The sequence below is a fragment of the Natrix helvetica genome, assembly GCF_964273705.1.
Source record: "Natrix helvetica genome assembly, chromosome: 3".
In the NCBI taxonomy this organism is placed as follows: Eukaryota; Metazoa; Chordata; class Lepidosauria; order Squamata; family Natricidae; genus Natrix; species Natrix helvetica.
In genome coordinates, this window is record NC_138549.1 from 168,531,818 (window position 1) to 168,545,284 (window position 13,467).

A 13,467-nucleotide genomic window follows, 5' to 3' on the forward strand; every position below is an offset into this window, starting at 1 on the left:
CAACATGCTCAGTCATGACATCCCTTTAGTCTAGTCTAATTTGTTGTTTTATTCCTTGGATGAGTCTGCTACCAAACCGAAGACAGCATTGAATTGTCTTCTAAAGAGGATCCAAACAAATGCATCCTTCATTCCTGAGGCCCTTGTGCTGCCTTCAAAACAGACTGAAATAATTCTGTGCTGTATCTTCATTGTACACAAGTTGTGAGCGGCTGCTCCTAAAGACAGAGAATCATCAGTATATTGGGGGCCAAAATAGGATAGCCCACAAATCTGAACTGAGCTAAACTCAGAAGCATAGACTTTATGTTCTGACCTAGGCTTCCTGAGACAGTAAAAAGCAGACGCGTAGTCCCCAAAACCCTCTTTTTATTTCAATGGCTCTGAATTATGTTCATTCACAGCTCGTAATGAGTCACAAATAGTTTGTAAAGAGTCTGACAGAAGTCTGCCACAGTCTTTTAGGGTAATGCTGATAAGCACCCACCTTTATCTCCCTTGAAACGCTGCCTGAGACCTCACTGGCAATTAGCTTTGAAAGGCCCCACGGAGCACAGAGGCAAAACGGAATCTTGGACTTTAAACTGACCAGAATGAACAAAGTTGCTTCTTGCAAAGGCTCATGTGCCTTTGCTCCTCCTTTATGTCTTATGAGAGGGGCCAATCATCTCCAAAACTCCTTACTCCCAAATTGCCCCTTTTGTCTTAACTGTTTTTTGCCTTCTGGCAGCTCTGCGCATGCACGCACTGGGAACAGACTCCCCCTGTTCCTCTGCCTTGCTGATGTCCGATTTTGGAGGCTCCAGAGGCAGCACATAACTCCCAGATGGCCCTGGCCCCCTCTCTGCCCCCGATGCAGACCCCTCATCCGAGCTTTCCCCAGACTCCAGGACTGACCCATGTTCCTCCCCAACTTCCTCACTGTCCAACTCTGTTGCCAGCTCCTCAGGTCGCCGGTGGACCACACCACTTTAGAGCAGTGTTTCTCAACCTTGGCAACTTGAAGATGTCTGGACTTCAACTCCCAGAATTCCCCAGCCAGCATTCTGGGAGTTGAAGTCCAGACATCTTCAAGTTGCCAAGGTTGAGAAACACTGCTTTAGAGGAAGAACAGTAATTTGGTTAATGCTAGAGTTAACCTGTTGGGAATCGTGAAGTTACACCAGACAGATTAATCCCACCACTGAGGTTTACTCAATTTTGGACAAAAATGTTAATTAATTTTATGCTTGCAATATAGCAATGGCAATAGCACTTAGACTTCTATACTGCTTCACAGTGCTTCACAGCCCTCTCTAAGCGGTTTACAGAGTCAGCCTATTGCCCCCCAAAATCTGGGTCCTCATTTTACCCACCTTGGAAGGATGGAAGGCTGAGTCAACCTTGGACCGATGAGATTTGAACGGCTAAATTTCAGGCAGCTGGCAGTCAGCAGAAGTAGCCTGCAGTACTGCGCTCTAACCACTGTGCCACTGTGGCTATATAGATAGTCTATATAGATTATATATATAATCTTGATCTATGACCACTCCATAAAATAGAATAGAATGGAATGCATTGGAATGGAACAAAATAGAATAACATAGTTGGAAGAGACCTTGTAGGTCATCTAGTCCAACCCGCTGCCCAAGCAGGAGACCCTTTGAAGTGGAATCTATTGTAAGCCCATCTTTGCGAAGGAAATTGTATTTTCTCCGAGGCATCTTGGTAAAAGCAAGTATATAGCAGCCATCATTCATCTAAGAATTGTTAAGAGTAAGATATATATGGAAACTAAAATTTTTGACCATTTGCCAATTCTGAAGACCATCACACAGTTATTCGACATAAGAAAATTAAATTCAAAGACAGCGTTTAAAAGCCAGGCAGAGTGCGACCAACTCAGCAAACAAAAATAAAACGAAAGCAGTTTAAATGTTAGCTTGTGACTTTAACCTCTTTTTCCTCCAAATATTAACCCAACTTTTATTGAATGAAAGGATGAAACTGAGATCTTTGCATTAGGAAGCCATCTGCAAAACCCCTCTCAATTATTTCCTTATTCCAATACTAACTATGCAGTTGGGTTTATACATCATGTTTAGTCTTAAACTTAACTATATATCAAGTGATGGCTAAACTTTTTGCTGTCGTGTGTCGAAAGCATGCGTGTGCGACAGCACACCTGTATGTCTGCACCCATAATGCAATGTGCGTGCCGTTTGGGGCCTGGAAGGCCTCCTGCACCAATGTACAAGCCAAAATGGGGTATAGGGGTGCCATGCGAGGCCCCAAAAGGCAATGCATGCAACACCCTCCCCCCATGCATGAATGTGCATGTCCTCCACATGCACCCCGCCCCATGCATGAATGTGCATGTCCTCCACATGCACCCCGCCCCATGCATGCGCGCCAGAGACCCGAAGACCAGCTGGGCGGTGGTAGGCGCATGTGCATGCGTGCTAGAGCTGGGCTCAGGTGACGACTGGCATGCCCACAGAGAGAGCCCTGCATGCCAACTGTGGCATGCATGCCATAGGTTCACCATCATGGCTATATATTGTTTTATTCCTTTAACATGATGTGTGTAAAGAAATATCCCTCATTGTGGTTTAATATGGCCTGGTCCAGACAAGATGCTAAGATAGTGGCTTGTTTGCAACACAGTATAGAAGTCACAAAATAGGTTTAGTTGGCATGAATTCAACCACATTTCCTACTAATAGTCCACATTGCAGCATTGAAAATGTTACCTAGTTTGAGTAATAAAACATCTGCAAGAGGAAAAAAAACCAAGCTCAGAGAGCACCAAAAAAAAAACCCACCCAGTTAAAATTCTCCATTTCCTAATACCTTTAACTATTCATACAGAAAGAGTTATTGTGTGGCATACATTGTCTGGTTAATTTTCTTCTCTTTCTAATTTCCTGGTAGTGAATATGGGGGAAAACCCTTTCAGTAAAGCAGAAGAAAGTACCACAAATTGCATTTTAGATTAGGGTTTTTTTCTTCTTCTTCTTCTTCACCAGATTTAACTGTCTAGAAATGTAGACATCTTACCAACTGGTAGGTTGGGTTCCTAGGTCATCCTCACTTCTGGGAAAGCACTTGTGTGAGAAAACACTGCTGAGCAGCTGCTTACAGCATATCCCAAGGGAGTTGGTGCACAAATTATTGTTTCCAATAGTATTTTCTTCCAGGAAGCAATTTTCTGTAAGAGACATTTCTCTGTTCCCAGGACTGTGTTTTTCCCCCTGAACACTTTAATAATAAAGACTATTTATTTATTTATTTACAGCCCACCTCATCCAGAGATGATTTTTGGAGGGGCATTTTCCTTGGATTTAGGGATTTTTCTTGGAGCTAATGTTTTGTGTGTGTGTGTGTGAATCACATACAGATTATTTATTTGGTCAATTATCATAAAAATAAGAGTTGGGCAGCAAAATTTCATTATAGTCATATAGCATAATAAAAACTGATTTAAATCATATGTAAAATTCTAACTACATCAAATGTAACATAACTTTCACTGAGCAATTTTGTGCTTATTTCTTAGTCATTTTCTAAAATTAATTTTTATTGAATGTTTTGATCTTTAAAAACAATAAAAAAGACATAACAGGGAAAAAAACACAATAAAACAAGACAAAACACGGAACATACATAACAATATAGAGTAATTTTACAGCTTTCAATATCGGCTTTCCTGCCTAGCTTTTATAATTCTCCCTTCTGCATTGCCTTCCTATTACTATAGCCTTGTCCTATGATGTAACAAGCATAATATACACACTTATAGTAGTATTCATTATTTGTATCTCTATCTATTTGTATTCTCTATTTCCTGTTTTGGCTTCTGATTTCTAGCCACTTGTATATTTTATTCCATACTTTATAGAAGTCTGGAGCTAATGATTTTTGATGAGGGAGGAGGAGGAGGAGACAGCACAATACTACACTCTCGTAAAAAGATTTAATGTCAGGGTTCCAAATAGCATCTCAAATTAAATCAGAGTCCAAGGCAAAGTATTGCTCAAAGGTCCAATTTATTAAGAGAGCCATGGTGGCACATCTAGGAAAACTCGAATCTGAAAGCTTCCCAGTTTCCCCCACCCAGTTGAAAGTTCATGATTTTGTCCCCACACCCACAAGTCCATCACATGGTGCAATCTCCCACTGCTATGCTGGCAGTTCCACCCATCCAGTGCCGGTCAGGTGCAGAAGTGCAAAGACAAAGGATGACCTTGGCTTTCTAGAAAGAATTTTGTTATGGCTACATAGCATCTAACTCTGTACAATCCCCCCTCCCATTTTCCCGCAATAGAAAATACATAGTAGAATAATAGAAAGTGTGGCAGGCCAAAGATCCAAAAGAAAAGATGGCTGCAGGCCTGACAAGTAGATTTGCAAAACACACAAATTAAAATATAGTTGTTGTTTTCTGAGTCACTGTGTCAAGCAAATACACCCATTATTTAGGCTTTGAAGTTTGCAACTCCCTGGGAATTTTCTGTAGTTAGGATAAAGCATTGCAACTAGAACCATTTCCTAGAAGATGCACAAATAATTCCCAGATGTGAGATCTGCTGGAATTTCTTTAGCTCTCCATCTTTTTCAGAATTCCTTCCTGCCGCCAATCATTGTTTTCCAATCCGGCCATCATAATTTGGGCCTGCAATCTTTAGGATTCTCAATTCTCAGTTTTGTCATTCCGACTTTCTGGAGAAAGTCGTGAAAATCTGTCCTACGTTGCCTGGTTTCTATTTCATTCTTTGTTCTAATGTTCTTCTAGAACAGGGTTATCCAACCTTGGCTACTTTAAGACTTCCAGACTTCAACTCCCAGAATTCCCCAGCCGGCATGGCTGCGGAATTCTGGGAGTTGAAGTCCACAGGTCTTCAAGTGGCCAATGTTGGACATCCCTGCTCTAGCTATTGATGTCCAACTAACCAGAATGGAGAGACAGATTTTTAAAAGATAACAATTATTTTTCTTTAATTATAAGACATTTGGAGAATACGCCATGAAGGATATGGGATTATTTGTTGTTGTTGTTAGTTGCAAAGTTGTGTCCCACCCATTGCGACCCTATTGACAACATTCCTCCAGACCTTCCTGTCCTCTACCATCCTCTGGAGTCCATTGAACTCCTACTGCTTTGGTGACTCCATCCAGACACCTCATTCTCTGCCATCCCCTTCTTCTTTTGCCCTCCATCTTTCCCAGCATTAGGCTCTTCTCCAGGGAGTCCTTCCTTCTCCTTAGGTGGCCAAAGTATTTGAGTGTCATCTTCTGGATTTAGGACCTTCTAAAGAACAGTCAGGGTTGATCTCCTCTAGGACTGACCGGTTGGATCGCCTTGAAGTCCAAGGGACTCGCAGGAGTCTTCTCCAGCACCAGAGTTCAAAGGCCTCCATTCTTTGGCGCTCAGCCTTCCTTATGGTCCAACTTTCACAGCCATCCATTGCAACTGGGAAAACCATAGCCTTGACTATACACACTTTTATTTGTTTTATAATCCTCAGGAAAACTTTGCTTAAAAAGAAGAATCAACTAAAATAAATGGAAATCACCTTATTAATGCTTGCACACCTGGCTTGGAACATAATATCTACCCTAAATAATTTGTTCCTTTGGGGTTTTTTTGGATCCTAAAGGTCACTTTGGCTGCTATTGAAGAACCCAACTTTCATCTTCCTCTGCTTAGCTGGAGCTACAGAAGCTACCTTGATTGCTGGGATGTCAACGTTTGGCCCCAAATTCCTTGAATCCCAATTCAGCTTAAGTGCCTCTGAAGCAGCAACTTTGTTTGGTAAGAGAAAAAGTCGTTGAATGAAGCGTTAGGGGAGTTTAATCCCCATTTAACTGAGTTCAGCTCCTTCAGATAATTTGCTAGTATTACTGCTCCAAGTTTCCAGAATAGAAATAGCATTGATCATGCTGGTTTGATGATCTCGGATAGAGTTTAGATAGGGAAGTGTACTCCTTTTTGGTCCAAATAGACTTCTCGTTTGCCCTCAATAATGATTGTTAATATAAGTGATTGTTAATCCGTGTGGCCCCACTTGGAACTCATAGTCCAGAGGATAAAAAGCATGCACGCTCAAAAACCAGCAAACTTATGTTTTTGAGGCTGACCAGACTAATGACGCTAGCCAGGTGAATACCTGGTAGGCAGAAATCCCCCCCCCCCTATTTTCCTCCCCCAAAACTAAGGTGCGTCTTATACTCCGAAAAATACGGTAATAATAAGCTTGTCAGTGAAATTGAATGTGATTTAAATAACAAAGAATTAGATTTGAAAATGACGGATCTGTTTCCTCTCCTTTGGAAGGCTACCTCGTGGTTCCAGCTGGAGGCGGGGGCACTTTCCTCGGAGGCTTCATCGTCAACAAGTTTAAGCTGCGCTGCTCAGGGATCATCAAGTTTTGTTTCATGTGCACCATGTCGAGCCTGCTGGCAATTTTTATCTTCTTCATTGATTGCCCCAACATGCCCATGGCTGGAGTGACCCAGAGGCATGACGGAAGGTAAGCAGGGGAAGAACAATCTCTTTGCAAAGGAGGCGACTCCCCCCCAAAAAAGCTGCAAAAAGGATAATATAACATTATAAATCTACCTACCTACCTGTGGCGGGTTTCTGCTCCCGTTGCAACCGGTACACTGCAACAGGAGCCGGGGGTGCACCACGGGCATGCGCTCTGCGCACGCATGCGCATCCACTACCTACGATGCTCCAGCTGCTCGGCGAACCATTGCACAGGTGCCGTACGTTGCGCACGCATGCACACATGGCACATGTCTTTCAAATACAGGTAAGGAACACGGGCAGGCGGGCCCTCCAAAGTATCGTTCTAGTACGGTGGCTGCTGCTTTTGGCAGGCACCGGTATATGCGTACCGCCTGTAAACCACCACTGCTACTTACCCTGTTTCCCTGAAAATAAGACCTCCCTGGTGTCAGGCCTGCAGTTATATTCCTTTTTAGGATCTTTGGCCTGCCACACTCTCTATTATTTCACTGTGCTGTTTCATTAGTGTAGTAGTTGCGAGGGGGGAATAGAAAGGAGTAGAATTGTGGAATGTGTTGTTGTCATTCCTTTCTAGAAGCCCAAGGTCATCTTTTGTCTCCGCACCTCTGCACCTGACTGGAACCAGCTGGGTGGAGATGCCAGCGTGGCCGAAGAAGATTGGACCATGTGAAGGGTTTATGGGTGTGGGGATAAGATCATGAACTTTCAACTGGGTGGAATCCCAGGAAGCTTTTAGATTTGGGATTCCACAGTTTGTTGCCAACATGTCTGTCTTATTAAATTGGAACTTTAAGGATAGCTCTGCCTTGGACTCTGATTTAATTCTGCATGATATTTGGAATGCTGACACCTGGATAATAAGACCAATCGGGCGTTTGAATGTATGCGCTAAAATAAGCCCTCCTCCGAAAATAAGCCCTGCCCGAAAAGATTTTAATATATGTGCAGCCGGTCCCTGCCATTTCCTGGGGGGGGGGAGGGAAAGGAGGGAACATGCCCACGTGTCCCGCAGGCACCTGCCATCCACACGGAACAGCCTTGCGGAGCCGCTACCGCAAATCCAAGCTATCGCGCCCCTTCTCTTAGTGGTGGCTGCAAAAAAGAGCGGCAGGCCCAGCTACACTAGGGCTGGCAAGAGTGTGCCAGAAACAGAGACAGAACCTCCAGCCCTCTCTGGATCAGCTGATCCATAGGCTGAGGTTAAGGGGCCTCCTGCACCTCAAAAATAACAAGACCTCCTCAAAAATAAGGCCAAGTGCCTATTTTGGGGGTCAATAGAAAATAAGACCCTATCTTATTTTCTGGGAAATATGGTTATCTATCTATCATCTATCTATCTATCTATCTATCTATCTATCTATCTATCTATCTATCTATCTATCTATCCATCCATCCATCCATCCATCTATCTATCCATCTATCTATCTATCTATGCCCTATCTACTAAAATTATATGTATCTAGCTGTGTTATCTTTCTGTCCATCCACCCACAGTATCCATCCATAATATCCATTCATCTGTCCACATTATCCATCTGTCCATCCCTCCCTCACCTATCTATAGTATCTATGCCCACCTATCTATGTTGTCTGTCTGTGTCTATCTATCAGTCATCTATCGATTTTTCTATTTTCTGTCGTATTTGCTGTAACTATATCCAGCTAGCTGTGTTGGTTATACCATATTTTTCGGACTATAGGACGCACCAAGATTTCGAAGATGTAAGTAAGAAAAAAAGTTTTTGCCTTCCCTCAGCCCCCAGCAGCACTCTGCAGGTTTCAGCAGGGCTGGGGGGAAGGCAAAAACGCCCCTGTTTTGTTTCAAAAATGGGATGCAGGGGCGGGACTTTGGGAGACCAAAAACGGCTGCATTCAGTTTATAAGACGCATGAACATTTCCATGCTCTTTTAGGAGGGAAAAAGGTGCATGTAATACTCTGAAAAATATGGTTAATGTTACCTACACTATATATCTATCTATCCATTCAGCTGTCTATACATACATATATACATACATGCATACTATCCACAGTATCAATGTCCATCTATCTATGTTGCCTATTTAACTATCTACCTATCCTTTATCATCTACTGCATATAGTATATCTGTCCATCATCTACTCCCTATCATCCACTTTATCTATATTTCCATTTATTCATCCATCCATCTCCTGTTCTATGGAAGAGTTGCAGGCAGAGAAGATCAACCGTGTAACAGGCGTTAGATTTTTAATAAATAATCCACAAATACTATAATATTTGGATTTTCTTTACCATCTTCCAGAGAGGTTACTACTCCTGAACCACTTTTGGAAGTATACAGACACTGCCTTATACTCAATTCTGACCGCTAAAATAAATGAATAGGATGGGGGGGGGGGAGGGCAGATATTACAGTAGAGGTATGAGACATTGATACAGTAGGTGCCCAAGGATGCTGTACACTCATGGCTGACATGAATAGCAGCAGCACTTAGACTTATATACTGCTTCACAGTGCTTTAAAGCCCTCTCTAAGTGGTTTACAAAGTCAGCCTATTGCCCACAACAATGTGGGTCCTCATTTTACCGACCTCAGAAAGATGGAAGGCATATGCCAGAATACACAATGTCCCAAGGGTGGTTCATGTTAAATTCTTCAGAAAAACCACAAGAGATGAAATTCTAGGAGTTCAAAGGGGGGAACCTTTAAGATATAAGGACAAAGAAATAACCATTTTGAAACAGATACCAAAAAGAATAAGAGATAAGAGGAAGAAATTATTCTTTATAACTAAAAAATTATATGAAAAAAATATCTGGTTCCGGTGGCTAATTCCAGAAGGCCTGTTGATTTTTGGGAGGGGGGCAGAGTGAGAATTAATACAGTGGTGGAGGCAGAAGCCTTCGTGGAAAAACATAAGAACCTCCTAGGTGAAGCAAGAGACGGCGCACAAGACACGAAGGGGGGAGGAGCCTTGGCTCAGCCGACAGACAGGGGAGAGGAGACAGTAATGAAACTTAGGTCACAGAAATGAATTAAAAACATATTGCAATTGCTAATATAATGAAATGTAGAAGTGATATAAAATATGATTGAAGATGCTAAAGAATTGAGTAAAATAACTGCTAATATAAATGTAAGAATGGTATTTTGATATATATAAAACATGAAAGAGATGTAAGATTCCGGGGAAGTACCACCTTCCATATGATGTAGCTGTCAAAAAATTTTCTCCCACATTTATGTACCCTTTTCCCCAAAATATTTGAAAAAAAAACCAATAAAACTTTTGTTTAAAAAAAAAGAAAGAAAGATGGAAGGCTGAGTCAACCTTGAGTTGGTCAAGATCAAACTGCTGGCAGTGGGCAGAGTCAGCCTACAATACTGCATTCTAACCACTGCGGCACTACAGCTTAAGAACACCACTTCATGTTGGTCTCAAACTAGCATCCAATGACTATTGACATATATCAGTAACCCTCAGCTGGGTAAATATCCTTCTTGCCTTGCATGTTTTTCTCAAGTGTCTCAACTTATGATGCTAGAAAGAAAAGATGATCTGTTGGAGGAGGAGCCAACATCGTGACAATACAGACGTGTGGTCTCCATGCTCCGAGACTGCAGCCGATACTTTTGCCGCTGGGTGGTCCAATCGGACCTAAACCGTTCTGCAGAGACTGTGAACAGGAAGAATACGTCTTGCTGATCTCAGGGACATTGCAAAGTCGCTGATCAATGCAAGAGAAGTTCTTCAAGCCGGCGACAAAATATCCAGCCATTAGGCTGATGAAGTCAGGGCAGCTCCAAAATGGAAGGATACGGAAAGAGAAAGTGTTTCCAGCTGGTGAGGAATTTTTACCATTTTAAAAGAGACTGCCTATAAAAAACTTAAAATTAATTTAAACTGGAGAACAGAAGAAATAAGCAGCGGAATTAAGTTTTGAATGGTTTTGGAATAAGTTTGCTTCTTCTATTTTTTTCTTTTATTATTCTTTGTAACCTATGGACTAAAATTATCTTCTTTCATTACTGTGGGTGTTTTTCTAACTCATTCAAGAATCAGACCTTTTTTTAAAAACTTGGAATATAAAATAGAAACAAAAAGAAACAAAGAAAATTGTAACAATAGCACTGCTACTCGGAGGCTGGGGGTTTGTGTATTGGAAACAAAACACTTTTATTTTCCTTACTGATTATCCTGGCTTGGCACTCCAAGGTCTCATTGCTTGTTTATAGAGAGTGATAAGAAGAAAAGCATACAGATGTCCCTTTGAAGTATATCTTTAACCAGAGAAAAGTGAAAATAAAACTTTATTGTGAATCTATGCTTAATCTTATTAAAACCTTCCAAGCTAGAGCAGCAGTGTTTGTTAGTTGGAGATAATGGCACAATTTCAACAGCAGAAAGAAATTTCAAGTCTGGAAAAGATATTCTCAGAAATACAGAAATTATCAAACACATTTGAGAGGATGAAGAAGAAGTTGGAAGACTTAGAGCATCTAACAGTAAAATATGATGAAGAAGTTGGAGATGTTTATCAAGTGGAAAAAGTGGAGGTTAGAATCCTAAAAACCGAAGAGGAAAATGACCATAAAGAAATTAAATTTGCTGATATTTATAGTAATTGGTTTGTGTCTGGAAATGGAAAGAGTGGAATACTGAAAGAGGAATTAAATGGAGGCGAAATCTACCCCAGATGGCAAGACACAGAAGAAGAACAAACAAAAGAATTTATGGATTTAAAGAGAGAAATTTCATTAGCAACATCATTGATAACACTACTGACAATTAAAGATAAGCCGATTAACAAAACAGAAGAAGGGCATCGAAATTACATGAGAGATTTTATAAGCAAGGAGTTGCTAAGAGGAGTCCATACAAATTTGATTAAAGAGATGATTAGAGGACTGATACCAGAAATGGCAGAAGACATGAGACTGTTTTGCTACTGGAAAGATACAGGTTGATAGATGGAAGTGTATCATTTAAAACTAGTTAAACTTAGTGAAATTTAGTGATAATAGATATAGTTAAATAAATAATTGATAATGATAATAATGTATACATGTGTAGTGTTATGATAAGTAATAATTGGATATGAATATTGAATGGTACCCATGAAAGGAAGATTAGAAATCTTTTTGATTATATAGAAAGGTTAATAAAAAAGAACTTAGATTCAGTTAAGTCTTGATTATTAGGGAGGGAAATATTATGATACAGGATATAGTCAAATAAAGGAGGGATAATGATAACAACATATGTATATATATGTATGTATCAGTGACGTGCGGTGAGGTTTATGGCTGGTGAGGCTGGTGACATCATCAGGAAGGCGGGGAATGGGACCATGTGTGCTGGAGGCTGAGGCTGCCTCAGCCTCCAGCACACGTGATCCCATTCCCCACCTTCCTGAGCGCGCTCCGCCAGCTCGCGCTCCGCGATCCCCAACAGCAGCTGCTTTTCAGTGCTTTTCTGTGCGTCTGGTGTTTAGGACATCCGGCTATCTACTTAAACGCCAGACACACAGAAAAGCACTGAAAAGCAGCTGCTGTTGGGGATCGCGGAGCGCGCGCCGGCGGAGCGCGCTCAGGAAGGCGGGGAATGGGATCACGTAGGACGGAGGTAACCAGAGTGGTGCCGAGGGGTCCGGGCGGATGAAGGAGCGAGCGAGCGAGCGATGGAGGATCAGGCAGCCTGATCCTCGGTCGCTCGTCCGCCGGACTGCCTCGGCGCCACTCTGGCTACTTCCCTCCGTCCGCGCATGGCAGCTGCGGCAACGTCATCAAGCACCTGCCACTTCTGGACGTCTATTGCAGTCGCAAGGAGCGCGCAAAGTACAGCGGAGGCAGGAAGGTTATTGGCGCTTCCGAGAACCCTCCTGCCTCTGCCGGTTGCCCAGCTAGCACCGCCCCGCGCGTGCTCCTCCTCCCTCCTCTTCCTCTTATATATATGAAACTCCCTTATGGATATTATTATTATATATTATTATTTCATGATGAGAGGTGAGGCTCTGCATCCCCTGCCTCCCCTGACCGCACGTCCCTGGTATGTATGTATGTATGTATGTATGTATGTATGTATGTATGTATGTATGTGTACAACATAAGGAAACTGGATGTAAATTGTAAACAGTGATTTAGAAAGGAGGATTAGAAAATTTTGTTACTAAATATTATGGATGTTTAGCTAGAATAGGCCATAAGGATTCAGTGTTATTGGAGGATTTTAGAAATAGTAAATGAAATGCCAGTATGTGGTTATGTATTAAATCTTGGTATATTTTATGATGAAGGATGTTTAAACAATTGTAGTCAAATGAAAATGGAGGTATGATGATGGTAACATGTATAAACATCTGAGTTAAAATACTTGAGTTAATATGAATTATGTTTGTTGACTGTGGAAGAGATGCACGAAAGCCTTTTTGTAACCAACTGATACACTTTCTACAGTATGTAAAGAAGGAAGATTCTTAAAAAAAAGATGATCTGTTGATGACCAATTATCTGTTTTGTTTAGGATCCTCCTGCAAGGTCACCTCAACCTGTCTGACCCCTGCAACATGGACTGCCATTGCCTGCGTGAGACCTACAATCCCGTGTGCGGGGACGATGGTATCACCTATTACTCGCCCTGTCATGCTGGTTGCAAGAAAGCATCAATAAACCACGATAGCGGGGAAAAGGTGTGTGCGGGATGTCAGTCTCCACCCGTTCTCCAAGTCCTTCTCGTGTCTGGTTGATGCGTCACCAAAGGATTGAGGTTGAGTCTGCGTGTGTATGTCCATGTGGAATGGAATAGAATCAGAATTAGAACTGAAGTTGGAAGGGACCTTGGAAGTCTTATAGTCCAACCCCCTGCTCAGGCAAGTAGCCCTATACCAGCGATGGCGAACCTTTTTTGGCTCGCGTGCCATAAGTGGGGGAGCGCAGGGGGTAGTGTGCGGGCGTGCCGCACCCATAATGC

At 42.1% G+C, this 13,467-nt stretch overlaps 1 protein-coding gene across 3 annotated transcripts in view; it reads left to right on the plus strand.

Annotated features, from left to right (window-relative positions):
• SLCO4A1 (solute carrier organic anion transporter family member 4A1) overlaps positions 1-13,467 on the plus strand; it is a 72,424-nt gene that overhangs the window by 42,090 nt on the left and 16,867 nt on the right. For all 3 annotated transcript variants that reach the window (XM_081948893.1, XM_081948894.1, XM_081948895.1), the window contains exons 6-8: positions 5,640-5,794; positions 6,317-6,512; positions 13,021-13,186. In XM_081948893.1, coding sequence (XP_081805019.1) covers positions 5,640-5,794; positions 6,317-6,512; positions 13,021-13,186 — 517 coding nt within the window. The remainder of the gene's footprint in view (positions 1-5,639; positions 5,795-6,316; positions 6,513-13,020; positions 13,187-13,467) is intronic.